At 43.5% G+C, this 13,402-nt stretch overlaps 1 protein-coding gene across 1 annotated transcript in view; it reads left to right on the top strand.

The window, feature by feature from the left end:
* gpc1a (glypican 1a) overlaps positions 1–13,402 on the top strand; it is a 47,911-nt gene that overhangs the window by 30,563 nt on the left and 3,946 nt on the right. Inside the window, exons 2-8 of the mRNA XM_026146833.2 lie at positions 4,654–4,812; positions 6,347–6,564; positions 6,829–7,002; positions 8,693–8,858; positions 8,988–9,118; positions 9,669–9,806; positions 10,035–10,165. Coding sequence (XP_026002618.1) covers positions 4,654–4,812; positions 6,347–6,564; positions 6,829–7,002; positions 8,693–8,858; positions 8,988–9,118; positions 9,669–9,806; positions 10,035–10,165 — 1,117 coding nt within the window. The remainder of the gene's footprint in view (positions 1–4,653; positions 4,813–6,346; positions 6,565–6,828; positions 7,003–8,692; positions 8,859–8,987; positions 9,119–9,668; positions 9,807–10,034; positions 10,166–13,402) is intronic.

The following is a 13,402-nucleotide window of genomic DNA, read 5'->3' as shown; positions in this document are numbered from 1 at the left end:
CCTAAAAGAATGAGGCCCTTTCCAGCGTCCAAATGTTCCTTAAGCAAAGGAACGTCACCTCATTGTTGGTGTATTTACGCTAACACTTAGAGCTCTCCTCCTGTAATTGAGTCACATGACTCTTGAACGGGGTCAAAGAATCATGGAAAAGTAACACATATATACACAAATATATATGTGTTATGTATGCTTTTCTTATCTGAAATAGGCCTTGGGCACTAGGAGATGGATTATGTCAGTGAGGGTTCCCGTAAGTCTAGTGCAAAATGTGTGTTTACCCCTAAGGAAGCTAACTTAACTAAATATATGCTGTAGCTCGAGGGCAAAAAACAGTGTGAGCAACCAGATTTCTCCTCTCCCCTGCTCCACTTTACTCCGGGGCACTTAAAAGTTGTGTCTCGCTTAAAAGGAGTTTCTGCCATTTTGACAATCTCACTCTGCCTCTGTGTGCAGATGAATGCCCAATGCCTCTCCATTTCCCATCACGAAACCCTCGAGCAAGCCGCTTAATCCCAGATAACCTGCACTTTGATGGACCCTCTGCTTTTTTTCCCCGGCTCCTTTAAATGCACTTTCATGTGTGGGCGAGCGTGTTTGCAAGCTTGCTTTTTGTACACATGTGTTAGTGTGTAACCGCTGCACTCACTTCTGTCTATCCAAATAAATTACGTTTTTATAGCAGGATCCCGGTTGCTTCCATTACCCAGAAACCCAGGAATGCAGTAGAGCGTATGTGTTTGTAGTAAAAAAACCAACAAAAAACAAAAACGCCCCCGTGTCTTCACGGTCGGTAAGCAAACCGACAGCGAAATGCTAACATTAGCTGCTGTGCACGCGCACTCGAAGATGGCCTCAGGGTGTAGTTTTCAGAGCCCATATGACGGCTTTCTGTTTTATTTTTATTTTAAGTTTTAGGTTGGATTGACACCAAATACTAAACCATAAATTTTGCCATAAATAAATAGCCCAAGTTTGTGCTTTTTCTGTCCAGTAGTGAGAATGAAATATGTATGGGAATGGGAAATGATCTCCAAAATATACACTGTGGCGGAAAACAAGTGCAAGAAGAAAAAAAAAAGTGCCTCTGGTCTTCTACTTCACTGCTTTGCCCAAATGTTTGTGCAAATCCAAAAGTGCAAGCACTGACTGAAAGAATGTTTTTTTTAAAATAATTTTTAATAAATTTTCAATCGCACACTTAAGATTTTCATATTGAATACAAAATCTCCAGTTGATAAAATAGCATTTAAAAGTTAAAATGCTGTTAAAATGGAATAAGCTATTTAGTAAAGGATTTATTTGTACTATCAAATGCTTGAAAAAGTAGCACCCATGAATGATTTCTACCTGTCCAATCAGAGACAAATCTGCAGAGCTGTGTGGAAAATTGGCCAAACTGATCGTATAATATCAAACTGTATATTTGACTAAATATGTGATTGAATGTTTGGAACAACTGGCAGTGAGGCTGTAATTACGGCGCACAAAGATGAGGATTCAGTGATTATCGCCGGAAATCAGATTGAAAGCACTGTGGGCGTCGTGAAAATTCACAGCTTAAGTGTGAGGATGTGATTAGTGTTCTTTTTAAGAGCTTCTTCCAACGTGAGTTAATGATGAGGCTCGCCGCTCAGTGAAGAAGCAGGTGTGACTGGTAGATTTTTTTGAAAGCTCAGATGAGTGAAGCGTCTCATCTCAGACCTACACTTGACACTAAAGACCGAATGAAAGAGAATATCTCGGTGTTAGAGCTGATGGGCGTGTGACGGGTTTAACGCCGTGACTCTGTGCAAGGCAGTGAAACAAACATTATTCCAAATATCAAAAGCAGGATGTGAGAAACGAAGCAAGGTGATACAAAAGTCCTATTTCCTGCAATCCAGATGCCACCATTTATCTCGCTCTCGGTTATCGGTTAACACACACACACACACAGAGTCACACACACACACACACATAACAACACACACACACACACACCACCCAGTGCCAATGAAAGATTCATGGAGCAGTGATGATGAAGGCATCTCCCCTTCTGCTCCACTTACTGCAGTGGACACACACACACGCACACACACACACACGCGCGCGCACCCACACCAACAGACCTGCACACACACACCCGATTCCCGAAACTGTTAAGAAGGCAGAGAGCAGTGATGCACATAGCCTTGGGGTACTTACTCACCCTTAACCCTTCCAGACGTAGCCACATAAACACCCACACACACACACACACAAATCCTGAAGGCAACCAGTCCATGCTGCAGACTGCTTTTGAGACTTTGTGAATGTTTATTTGTGTATGTGGGGAAAAGAATATTCAATTTTTTTCAGTTTCTGGGAATCCCCATGAGACCAGAGACAAAAAAATAATAAAATGCTGAAGGCGGTACATTTTCACATTTTGATTCTGCATTTCTGTGATGTTTGAATGTCATGATCAGACAACGACCGAATTATTCGTTTTAAATGGAATGAAAATGTCATTCTTTTAAAAATATTTCCCAAAAGTTTTCAAACAGAGCAAGGAATTTTTAACACAGCTTTTCCAAACAGCCTAGTTTTATTCTGGATGCTCAAATTATTTTACTTTGCAGACAGAAACCAAATTATTTCAGAAAAAATCAAATACCAGGGTCAAAGCATAGCTGGATAACAGCCTGGAGTCGGTGGTTGTAGTTTTCAATAAGTCTCACACACATCTCCTGAGAAATCCCAGCCCGGTTTTCTTTGACGAATCTGCCTAGCTCCTCCAGATTCGATGGTTTGTGGCATATACCTTGGTCTTCAGTTCAGCCCACAGATTTTCAGTGGAATTCAAGTCAGGGCCGGTACATCCCAGTCAATCAATGTTCATTTTGGTCTTCGGGAGGTAGTTCTTCTCCAGGAGCGACGCATGTTCTGTATTCTTGTCGCGTTGGAAGACAAAGCGATGACCCGGACCCAGTTTTTGCCAAAGGATGCGCTTCCAGTATGGATAATCTTTCCAGACTTCAGCCTGGCTTGAACGTGTCACTTTTGTGGGAGTTTTTCTTGGTCTCCAACCTCTCTTCTTCGCGACTTTCCCATCTTGGTAAACACGTCTCTCACTAGTTTTCTTTAGCTAGTCTTTGAACTCTTTTGCTTCCATCCTCTGTCAGGCTTGTTCTGTGTTGTGTGTCTCTCTGAATGTCTTGATGATACTTCTGACTCCAGTTTTTACAACTTGGAATTGTTGTGATAGCTTTATCCTTAAATATAACTATATCCGTCTTCTGCTTTGTGAGCATCAACAATTCTTTTAGCCTAAATGGATTTCTTTTGCTTTTGGCATGATGATTTCTCAAGTGACAGCTCAAACTGTTGCTGAGGTTTTTAGAAGATAACCCTCAGTTTTAGCATTACAATGGAAAAGAACGCATCACTGCACAGCAGTGGTTTCTGCTATGGCTAAATATTATAAGGTCCATTATCAGAGGGCTGATAATATCGACCTTGGTAATTTTTGTTTCTGTTAAATAAATAATATTGTTTGCAAACAGATGAATGAATATGAATGAATATGTTTAGTAATGCTAAATGCAATATGGGCTCCAACGAGGGACTTTTACAAAACGATTACAGACTTTAAATCAAGTTTACACACTTCCTCAAAAAGTGCAGACACACAAATATACAGTCCGAGGGGAAAGCAGGGCAAAAAAAGTCATTGTTGGTGCTATATATGAATCAGCTATACTGTATACACTGTAAATAGTGCTCATCTTGTCTGAATGCATAAAACGGTTCCAGCAGTGTCATAAATATTTTATGAGAAGCACCCAAATTCTTTACTCTGGCAAAAACATAGAAAGAGAGTGTCCTGCAGCCAAGTTGTAATTAAGTAGCCAAATATTAGCAGAGCACTACACACAAGGAACACACAGCAGATACAAGTTCATTTCGAAGTTTTCAAATACTAATGCAGCAGTAACTAAAGTGGTCCAACAGCATCTGCATACATGCCAGATCCTGCTAATCATGTGAGACCGGAGGGGTTGGCGAATAAATAGAAACAAAGCATGTTTGTAATACGTTAAGATGTCTGAGATGAGATGAAAGATTTCTGTTGTCTCATTCTGCATCTTATCGGCACAACTACGTAGAGATTAGCCTCATTGTAATTGTAACATCTTGATGTTTGGCAGGTATTAATGTTTTAATCTTTCTGAGGAGGTTAGCAAGTAGATGTGGAAATACCTGCCAATTACAAAGCAAAGCTACAGCTGATTGGAGCGTGAGTTATTTTGCGCGCATTAATTTAGCAGAATACAATTTTGTCCTCTTTGTAGCTCTAGATTTAGATATATTACAACAGTAGACTCAACGTGCACTCAAATGTTAACCTAAGATGGCGCTACATGCAAATTCAGGGGGGCCTCATACTGTCCAGCAGTAGCTGACATATTTCAATCTAAGATAAAGTGGTGAACTGACTGTTGCCATCCCGATGAGTGATAATAGAATCGGTTACAGCTCCCGTCTGCACCTTGCTCTTCTTTAAGCCCGGTGTTCGTGGTTGTTCGGGATGGTGGAAAACGGACATGTTCGAAAGCTGACAAGTTCATTTATTAGATAATGTCAATTCAGTTAAGCCCAATTAATTAATTAGTGTCCCTCTCACTGCGTCAGGTGAACATCTGAGGATGTGTCCTCAGGGCCCGACTTGCTGTACCAGCACAATGGAGGAGGACCTGGCCGGTTTGAGCACCAAAGAAACAGAGGGACTGATCAGAGAGGCCGGCAGGTCGCTGCAGGCTGTCTTCAATGGTCTCCACAGGAGCTTTGACAGTAAGTACGGTGTGTGTGTGTGTGTGTGTGTGTGTGTGTGTGTGTGTGTGTGTGTGTGTGTGTGTGTGTGTGTGTGTGTGTGTGTGTGTGTGTGTGTGTGTGTGTGTGTTTGTGTGCGAGACACTCATTACTAGCTGAGCTCGATAGCAAAGCTTCAGAAGTGAGCCCAGAGCAGTGTGACATTAGTGTGTTGTGTATCTTTTTGTTTGTTACAAGCTCTGCCCGTGCACACCGCTCAATACTACAGCTGGAGAGGGTGGGTGTGTGTGTCACTGTACAAAAGTGTGCGTGTGTGCGTCAAGGGGACCCCTGACTGGGTGCTATAATGAGAGCGGAGTTAGGCAGAAACAATGAAACACGATAAGCTGATCCCCTCATCTCAGGGGAGACACACACACACACACACACACCCACAAACAGAGGGGTGTCCCCTGGGGCAATGGCTGGTTCAGCTAATGAGCAGTTGACCCACTGAGGAGCCGTGTCTGCAGATCACTGCACATCAGAGGAAGAGAGAGGGATGTAAGGGAGAAAGAAGACTGAGATCTGCCGCTGCTAACACCAGCGAAACAGACGAATGCAACCAGAGAGAAATGTGTCATTAGCGCTGAGAAGAAACAATGTTTCAGGATAAAAATAAATAAAGAGAAAGACAAGTGAGAGCAGGAGGAGGAGGAGTATTATTAGTCTGAAGGCAGCAGGCCACCTCGGTAGCAGTAACGTGGCCGTCCATCTGGATGTTGTTAGAGCAGACTGGCACTGGTCCATGGCCTTTGAAGCATGAGGGAAAAGCCCAGACCAGTATACTGCAGAGACAGCTCGCTGACTCCCTCGTTCTCTCCTATGGGCTCTCGCTCGCTTTTTATCCATCTGTCTGCAGAGATAAATTAAACCTAAATAAATCTTAAGTCAAATATTATAAACGAAATGTGCGTGTTGACTGGGCAGTGAAAATAGTTCATCTGCATCGTGGCTGTTTAACAGAAAGGCCGTTAAAACAAAAATGACAAATGACAACGTGTGAGGTGAAAAAAGCCGTTTATAGTAAGAAAGTCGCACTGAAAACTGACGCCTTCCCCTCACCTCTCTAGAGTTTTACAGTCCACCTCGGTTGTTTTTAGAGTTACGGTTCATAGCCCCATTACTTTGGCCCTGTCTCAGCAATATAGTCACTAGCTTCCACATGCACAGCCTGGCAGGTGCTCGTTCATCAAAATCCATCTGATAAACTCACTGTAACACTTCCTGCTCAGCACCAGCCTGCAGGTTTGGTATGATATCGGCCAGCTCTTGAATCTAGCTGCTAAAAAACGCCACATGGATTACTCAGCTCAGATGAAGCCAGACACAAATTAAAGGACATTTTTGGAGTGTCTGGAAACAGAAATCCAGATGATTGCTGTTGCTGTGTGTTCACTACACGTATAAATAGGTGTTTGTTTGCTACACTTGATGTGTCGAGCATGTGCATGTAATTCGCCTTGTTGTGGAGTTCTGGTTAAGGTGAGGCTCTTCTTCTCCTTCCCTCCTCCAGTGTATTTCACTGAGCTGCACGGTCGCTCCGAGCGCTCCCTGCAGGAGGTGCTGTCTCCTCTCGGCCCGCTGTACTCCCAGAACAGCCGTCTGTACGGGGATCTCTACACAGACCTGCGTCAGTACTATCGGGGCTCTGCTCTCAACCTGGACGAGAACCTGTCCGAGTTCTGGTCCCGCCTTTTGGAGCGCACATTCAAAGCCTCTGCACCCACAGATGTGAGTAAAGACAAAGTATCCTTTTTTTCAGAGACGCAAAATAAAAAAGGTGTGTAGGGAACTGACTCAGCTGAGAAAATAATGTTACAGCTAATTCCAGTTGGGTCCCCAAGTGTTGGCCAAACTGGAGATTCTTGATGTGGTTTGGGGAATTCCTTTGCCTTTGCTCTTGCTCTGGAAGATCTTGTATTTTTTCTAACAGCGTACCCAGCAACATATTTCATCCGCAGTGTGTCCACTTCCACTGTCACCTCTGTCTCACAGGTCAGCTTATCAGAGGACTACCTTGAGTGTGTTGCTAAGCAACAGGAGACGCTGCGGCCGTTTGGAGACGTCCCTCGAGACATGAAGGCGAAGGTGATCCGGGCGTTTGTCACAGCCAGGTCGTTTGTCCAGGGGCTGTTAGTCAGCGCAGATGTGGTCAGGAAGGTCTCACAGGTGAGCGTGCATGCTTGTAATACTCATTTAGGTGTTGGGATCCTCCCTCTTTGGGGGAGAAATGGCAAGTCCCCGTGAGGTATATAATTAAATATGAGAATGAAGCAAGTAGCAGTTCAGGTTCAGGTTAGGGTAAAGCCACATGAACTCAGTGAAAGGCAAATGATGTCCACTGAAGTCATGGAAACACGAACGTCTGCACACACAGCCTGTGTGTGTGTGTGTGTCCAAGGCCTGCCTGGCGTAGTCCCAGGAAAGCAGAGATGATGGCTGCATGATCGTCACACCCTGGCTGCCAGAGAAAATGTCCCCACCCTACAAATGAGAAACACAAAGATCATCAGAAATGAAGTGTCAGACTCTGCCATGAGAACAAAACTCTCACTTGGAGGGATGACAGCAAATTATGGGTGTGATGATGTTTTTTTGTTTTTTTCCAGCTCTTGCTGCAGGGCGCAAGAGCTTTTCTCATCTCTCGGGGACGGAGCGTGTCAGATTTGGCTGTTTGTTTTTTGTCTGCGTTTTATGGTTTGCAGCCTCCTCTCTTTTAATGTTTGATTTAGGACACAAAGAACAAGAGCAAGGCATGCCTTCGGTTCATCACTCGTCCCAGATGCCAGTATATCAGCAGTGCATAAATCTTTGTTTTTTTAAAAGCAGGAATTGGGTACTGTTAAGCCCATTTTCCCAAAACTCGGCATGTTTCTGGTTTCCCGTAGGTTCCATTCATTTCTGATTGATATGAAAATCTGAGCACATTCTTGAAACCTGCTCAAGTTGTGCACTCCATCACAGCACATGTAGCCCACCTCGTTTAGTTTTTGTCAAAACTTCATTAGCAGCGCAGACTTTTAAACACATGAAAGACATTATCGCATGGAAAAATGTGTGACGCAAATGAACGCAGACCTCGCGCTGACAGCGACTGTTTCCACACGAGCAGGTCTCGAGTGTGTGCTGACTGAGCTTCAGAATGCACAGAGATGAATGTGTGAGGGTATGCAAGAGAGCACGGCGCTTATTAAAATCAGACAAACACACCTTTGTGTGCTGTTGTTTCTCTGATTTGAAGCGTCCCACTCTGAGATGTGACAGCAGTCGTGGTGAAGCTGACAACATTTCACGACTTGGGTTCATAATCAGAAGCTGAGAGAGCAGCAGTGTTGTAAAAAGACAGACAGGCAGGGTCATCATTGCCTTCCAGTTGCGCCTGTATTTCATATTATGCTGCGATAGCGCCCTCTACTGTGTGTTTTTTAATTAGTTCCCTCATTGAAAGGACAGGGGAAAGAACTAATTTCTGTTTTTTACTCCTTAGCAATGAAAGACAGAGGGGGGCAGGTTGACAATAGCGTGGGTGGACAACAAACTTTGTGAAATAACGTGAGAAAGAGGCAATATAGGATTTACAAAATAATGCCAGAAGTGCAGCTACTAAAAATCTCAGACAAGTTCAGATCTCAACATCAAGGGTTAGGGTTAGGTCAGAAGGTTTTTTGAAAATCTTGTGAATCCAATAACTAGAGAAGGAAATCACCTGGGATTTCACATTTGCACCACAGGTGCATCTCCTGAGGCGGAGAGGTAGCGCTGGTGACTGCCAATATTTTTTGTTCTGTCTTTTTCCCTGTAAGAAACATAAACTTCCTTCTTTTTGAATGAAACTGACTCTTCCATTCACTCATACCAGGTTTCTCTGAGTCCAGAGTGTGAGAGAGCCTTGATGAAGCTGCTGTACTGCCCCCATTGTCGTGGCGTGGCCTCTGCTAAACCGTGCTCCAGCTACTGCGCAAACGTCATGAAGGGCTGCCTGGCCAATCAGGCTGACCTGAACCCTGAGTGGCAGAACCTTATAGGTGAGACACAATGAAAATCTTACTAATCCTCTGAGAATTCACTTAAATAGTTTATTTAACAATTCTGCTAAACAAAAAAATCGAAAAACACTGCCCGGTTAAAGTCGCTGTCCTCACTCCCCTGTTAAGACACGATGATCCAGGTGGCGTCTAGCTTCAGCACAGAGCCCAGCCTCGACGTGGTTCTTTCTTCCATCCCAGTTCGAATCTACGAGGCGGTGCACTACCTGCAGGAAAACATGGATGCTTTTACAGCTAAGGCAAGCTTGTCTGACTCAACACCTATATTAGTTTTTTATCTCCAAATAAACAGCTCATCATCCAAACCTTTTACTTCTGTACTGGTTTTATTCCCATGTTAAGGAACATACAAAGTCATATAAGGACAGAATGGTGGATCCATAGTTTAAACGTTGACACATTAGTTCACACATTTGTGTAACCAGGAGAAACGAATCCCTTTGGGGGTTGCATGGGGAAGGTTGTCTGGCAAATGAAACATACAGCTGCTATGGTGACCCCTTGTGAATAAGGGATCATAAAGAACGTAGCACCATCCAGATAAGTCCGTCAGAAGAATGGAGAGCATTATTAGCTTACATAGTTAGCCACAGATATACTGATAGTGATCTGCTCCTTTAATATATACCGATTAATATACTGTCAGTGCAAAAGGAGCTGAGATTTTCAAATGCTTGTCTGTGGCGCCATCTAGTGGGTGAATTAGATATCACCAATGTAAACTTAGCTAGTAAATACCTCACGGTGTGTGCATCTTTCTATCTGTCTTTGTGTCTTTTGTGCTTGTAGGTGTATCAGACGTGTGGAATGCCAGGAGAGCCAGGAACAGGAAGTCCCACCCCTCATGAACAGAAGAAGAAGAGTGGCTCCTTGACTGCGTCTGAGTACAAACCCTCCCCGACTGCTGGACTCAGACTTGAAATGCAGGTGCATACATCTAAAGTACACCACACCTGTGTGTGGTGTACTTTAAAAATAATGATTACATACTTAACGACAGCAAGCATCGGTGGATTTTCATGGATGTAAGCGCAAACGACCGGCTGAAGAGCTCAGCAGAATTTCTTTTATCGGTGTTTGCATGGCTTTTAAGAGTGAGACTCCATCACTTTATGTATTGTTTATAAAGACTGTTTGCACTCTCTTTGTTGTTAGGTATCGGATCTATCCAGTAAGCTGAGGGAGATGCGTCAGTACTGGATTCAGCTTTCTTTGGCACTATGTGGCAAACTGGCACCTGGAGGCAACAGTCAGGACAAATGCTGGAATGGTATCACTAAAGCCAGGTAGGGAAAAAAAGCAGGAAATATGCGCATTAATGTTGATTTTAAAAAACAAGCCTGAACCTAACCTCTTATATGTTTTTCTCTGTTTACTTATCTATACATCATATAAAGATTATTACTTAACCTCCCTGCATTTATCTTCAGCATTAATGTGGGGCTGTTATTCTCATTTGAAATGTTTTTATTCATGCACTTTGCTAGAGCAGCTTTGTATGATTCACATATCAAAATAATCCCTTAATATAGTACACAGGACCATGGTGCAGCCCCTCAGTTAATCCACACTCTTCTTCCTTTAAGCCAGCTTCTGCAGATTGGTTTTGCCCCCCTCTTAAAGAAAAGATGTGGACAGCAGATGAGTGGAGCTGCTGTGCTCACAACCAGAGCTGTGTGTCTAAGATGAGCATATGACCCTTGTCACCTCTGTCAGAGCTGAGAATAGAAATAAAATGGAGTGTTTCAAGTTAGCTGGAAGTCTGGGCTTTTGGCTTATACAGATGTGATCGCACAGGAGTCTCTGCGGACTATGATGTTTGCAGACGACACTGAAGTGAGAGGTGGAAGAGACTCTGGAGAGTTGGGGGTTTGCACTGGAGAGAAGAGGAATGAAATTCAGAAGAATACATGTGTGTGAATGAGAGAGAGAGACAGGTGGAAAGATGAACATAGAAGGGGTAGAGGTCGTGACAGTAGATGAGTTTAGATACCTGGGTTCAACCATGCAAAGCAGATGGTGCACAAGAGAAGTGAAGAAGAGAGTGCAGGCAGGATAAAGTGGGTGCAGATGAGTATGAGGGCTGATTTGTGACAGAAAGACAGAAGCAAGAGTGAAAGGAAAGGCTTACAAGATGGCAGTGAGACTATCTTGGAAACAGTGAGACTGACAAAAAAACAGGAAGCCGAGCTGCAGGCGGCAGAGCTGAAGATGATTGTGATTTTGATTGTGAACTACCAGGATGGACAAATGAGTACTTCAGAGGGGCATCTCAGTTTGAGGGGTTTGGAGACAAAGTTAGGCTGAGTTAGTCTGGACATGCGCAGATATATCAGACAAATGATGCTGAATATGGAAGTGCCAGGCAAGAGGAAAAGAAGAAGACCACAGAGAAAGTTCAGGGATGTAGTGAAGGAGGACATGCAGAGGGTTGATGTGCCAGTGGAGGATGCTGGGGGTTAGGGTGAGACGAAGGCAAATGATCTGTTGTGGCAACCCCTCAAGCTATCAAGTGAAAGAAGAAGACAAAAGTTCATAGTCTATTTTGTGTGTACTTTTTTCTTTTTAGGTTTTTGTTGTTTTTGACTGCATTCCTTATTCCCACATGCACTTGTTACTGAAAGGCAGGAAGGCAGTTAGACATCCCACCTTCATCCCAACAACAACTGTTGAGTGAAGTTTCATTCCAAAGAGAACGTTTCTTTTTAATACTTAAAAACTGGAAAATGCTTCTAAAGAGAAGAAGCCAAACATCCAGCTTCTGATGAAGCTGCGAGACACAGGCCTCCTCTTCACGTTGAAAGCCATTTGTAGCACCTGTGTCAAAACAAAGCAGGCATCAGTTCCAAGGTGCCGAACTTACATTTCTTCCACATACAGTGATTCCAAATCCCAGCAGAAATCCACATCCTGCGACACAGGTATTCATGGAAACAAAAGAACACACCCCTGTGTGTTTTTCTGCCTCCCTTAATCCATGTGCAAATGGATTAGAGAACAATCTGATGATCCGGCCACGCTTCACACGTGCACACACATTCGCACCTCCCTTTCTTTAAAGTGCTTGGATTAGGGCCAACTAAACATCAAATATGTGCTGTGCCTCTGTGTGTGTGAATAATGTGAAAGAGGCCATGAAATAAAGATGAATTGCTGACTGTGTGTGACTGTGTGTGATAAAGAATATGCCATTAATACTCGCTTGCAGCTTTGCAGTGACATCTTGTGGTTTTCTGTAGAGCTCAATAGATATCAGACGCAGAATTACAACAGAAATCCTGTGGAAACAATAACTCGGCATCATCACACATCTTCTTTCAGTAGGATTGTGTCATGGTGCCCAAATTGCAACAACAAGTTCCTTCTCCTCACATACAAGGTCTTGAATAATCAGACTCCATCTATCTTTGGTTCTGTGGGTGTGTCCTGCTTCCACCACTAGGGGTGCAGTCAAATAGTCAAAAAAAGGACCTGCTTCCTCCTTCTACTACACATTGTTCTTTGACTCTAGTGGAAAATGTCATGAAGAAAGAAAGTTGTGAAGGCGAATTCATACTGACTAAGGAAGAGTGTCTGTTCTGTTGAACCACACTGTTCAAAAGAGGGAAAACAACATGTGCATCTTACTTGTTATGTGCCATGTTGTTTACGTGTTTGGCTCCTCCCATCAGAGTATGAGTGGGACTGTGTTTTTTTTCCCTTCTCCTTCCTACAAGGTGTGTGTTGGCAGAGACATGCAGCGACTGCTAATTGAGTGGACAGCAGCCTCTTAGCCTCCAGCTGACAGCCACCTTGCATCTCTCCTTGAGCCAGCCAGTTGCTCGTAGCTTTGAGTGCTTGTGTGAGAATCCTGCACTTAAATCCTTTAGTGAACAGCGTGAGCTCATTTGTATTGCTGGTAACGTGGCGGCTAGCTGAGAGCATTTTAAAAAATATCGTTTTATAACTAGAGAACTGCAAATTCAAAGCACTGTAGCAGTTAAATGGGAATAAGAAGCCATTTCTTTGATGAAACACTTTGTCTCTTGTTTAGGAGCATAGACTAGAACATTGTCTTCTGTTTGCCTTTTATTTTTGGTCAGGGGAGAGCAGGAAACGTTGGTTTGTTGTTTTGGTGAAGCAAATAAATTCCTGCTTAGCATCTTTGGCTGTTAGGGTGCCGGTCTTTTCTTGAGAGTCGCGTCTCATGTTGTGTTTAGGTTACCCCGAAGGCTAGGGCACGTAACATGAATTGGGAGCTTGAACCTGGGACCTCTCACACCTTTCTCACCCAGAGACAGAAACACCTGGGGGGAGGAGAGAAAAAGTACACACCCATATATACTGTAGTGGGAGATGCTAAACATATAAACAAACTGGCAACTGATCCTTGATCTTGACATACTTCACCGCATCATTTCCTCCTTTTTTTAAGCCTGTCTATAAGTGAAGAAAAATTCCCCCCATCCATCACTTATCCAATTCAGAGTCCTCTGTGTGTGTGTGTGTGTGTGTGTGTGTGTGTGTGTGTGTGTGTGTGTGTG

Source organism: Astatotilapia calliptera, chromosome 17 (genome assembly GCF_964374335.1).
Source record: "Astatotilapia calliptera chromosome 17, fAstCal68.1, whole genome shotgun sequence".
Lineage (NCBI taxonomy): Eukaryota > Metazoa > Chordata > Actinopteri > Cichliformes > Cichlidae > Astatotilapia > Astatotilapia calliptera.
The sequence above is the reverse complement of the archived record's forward strand: the minus strand, read 5'-3'. Positions and strand labels throughout refer to the sequence as shown.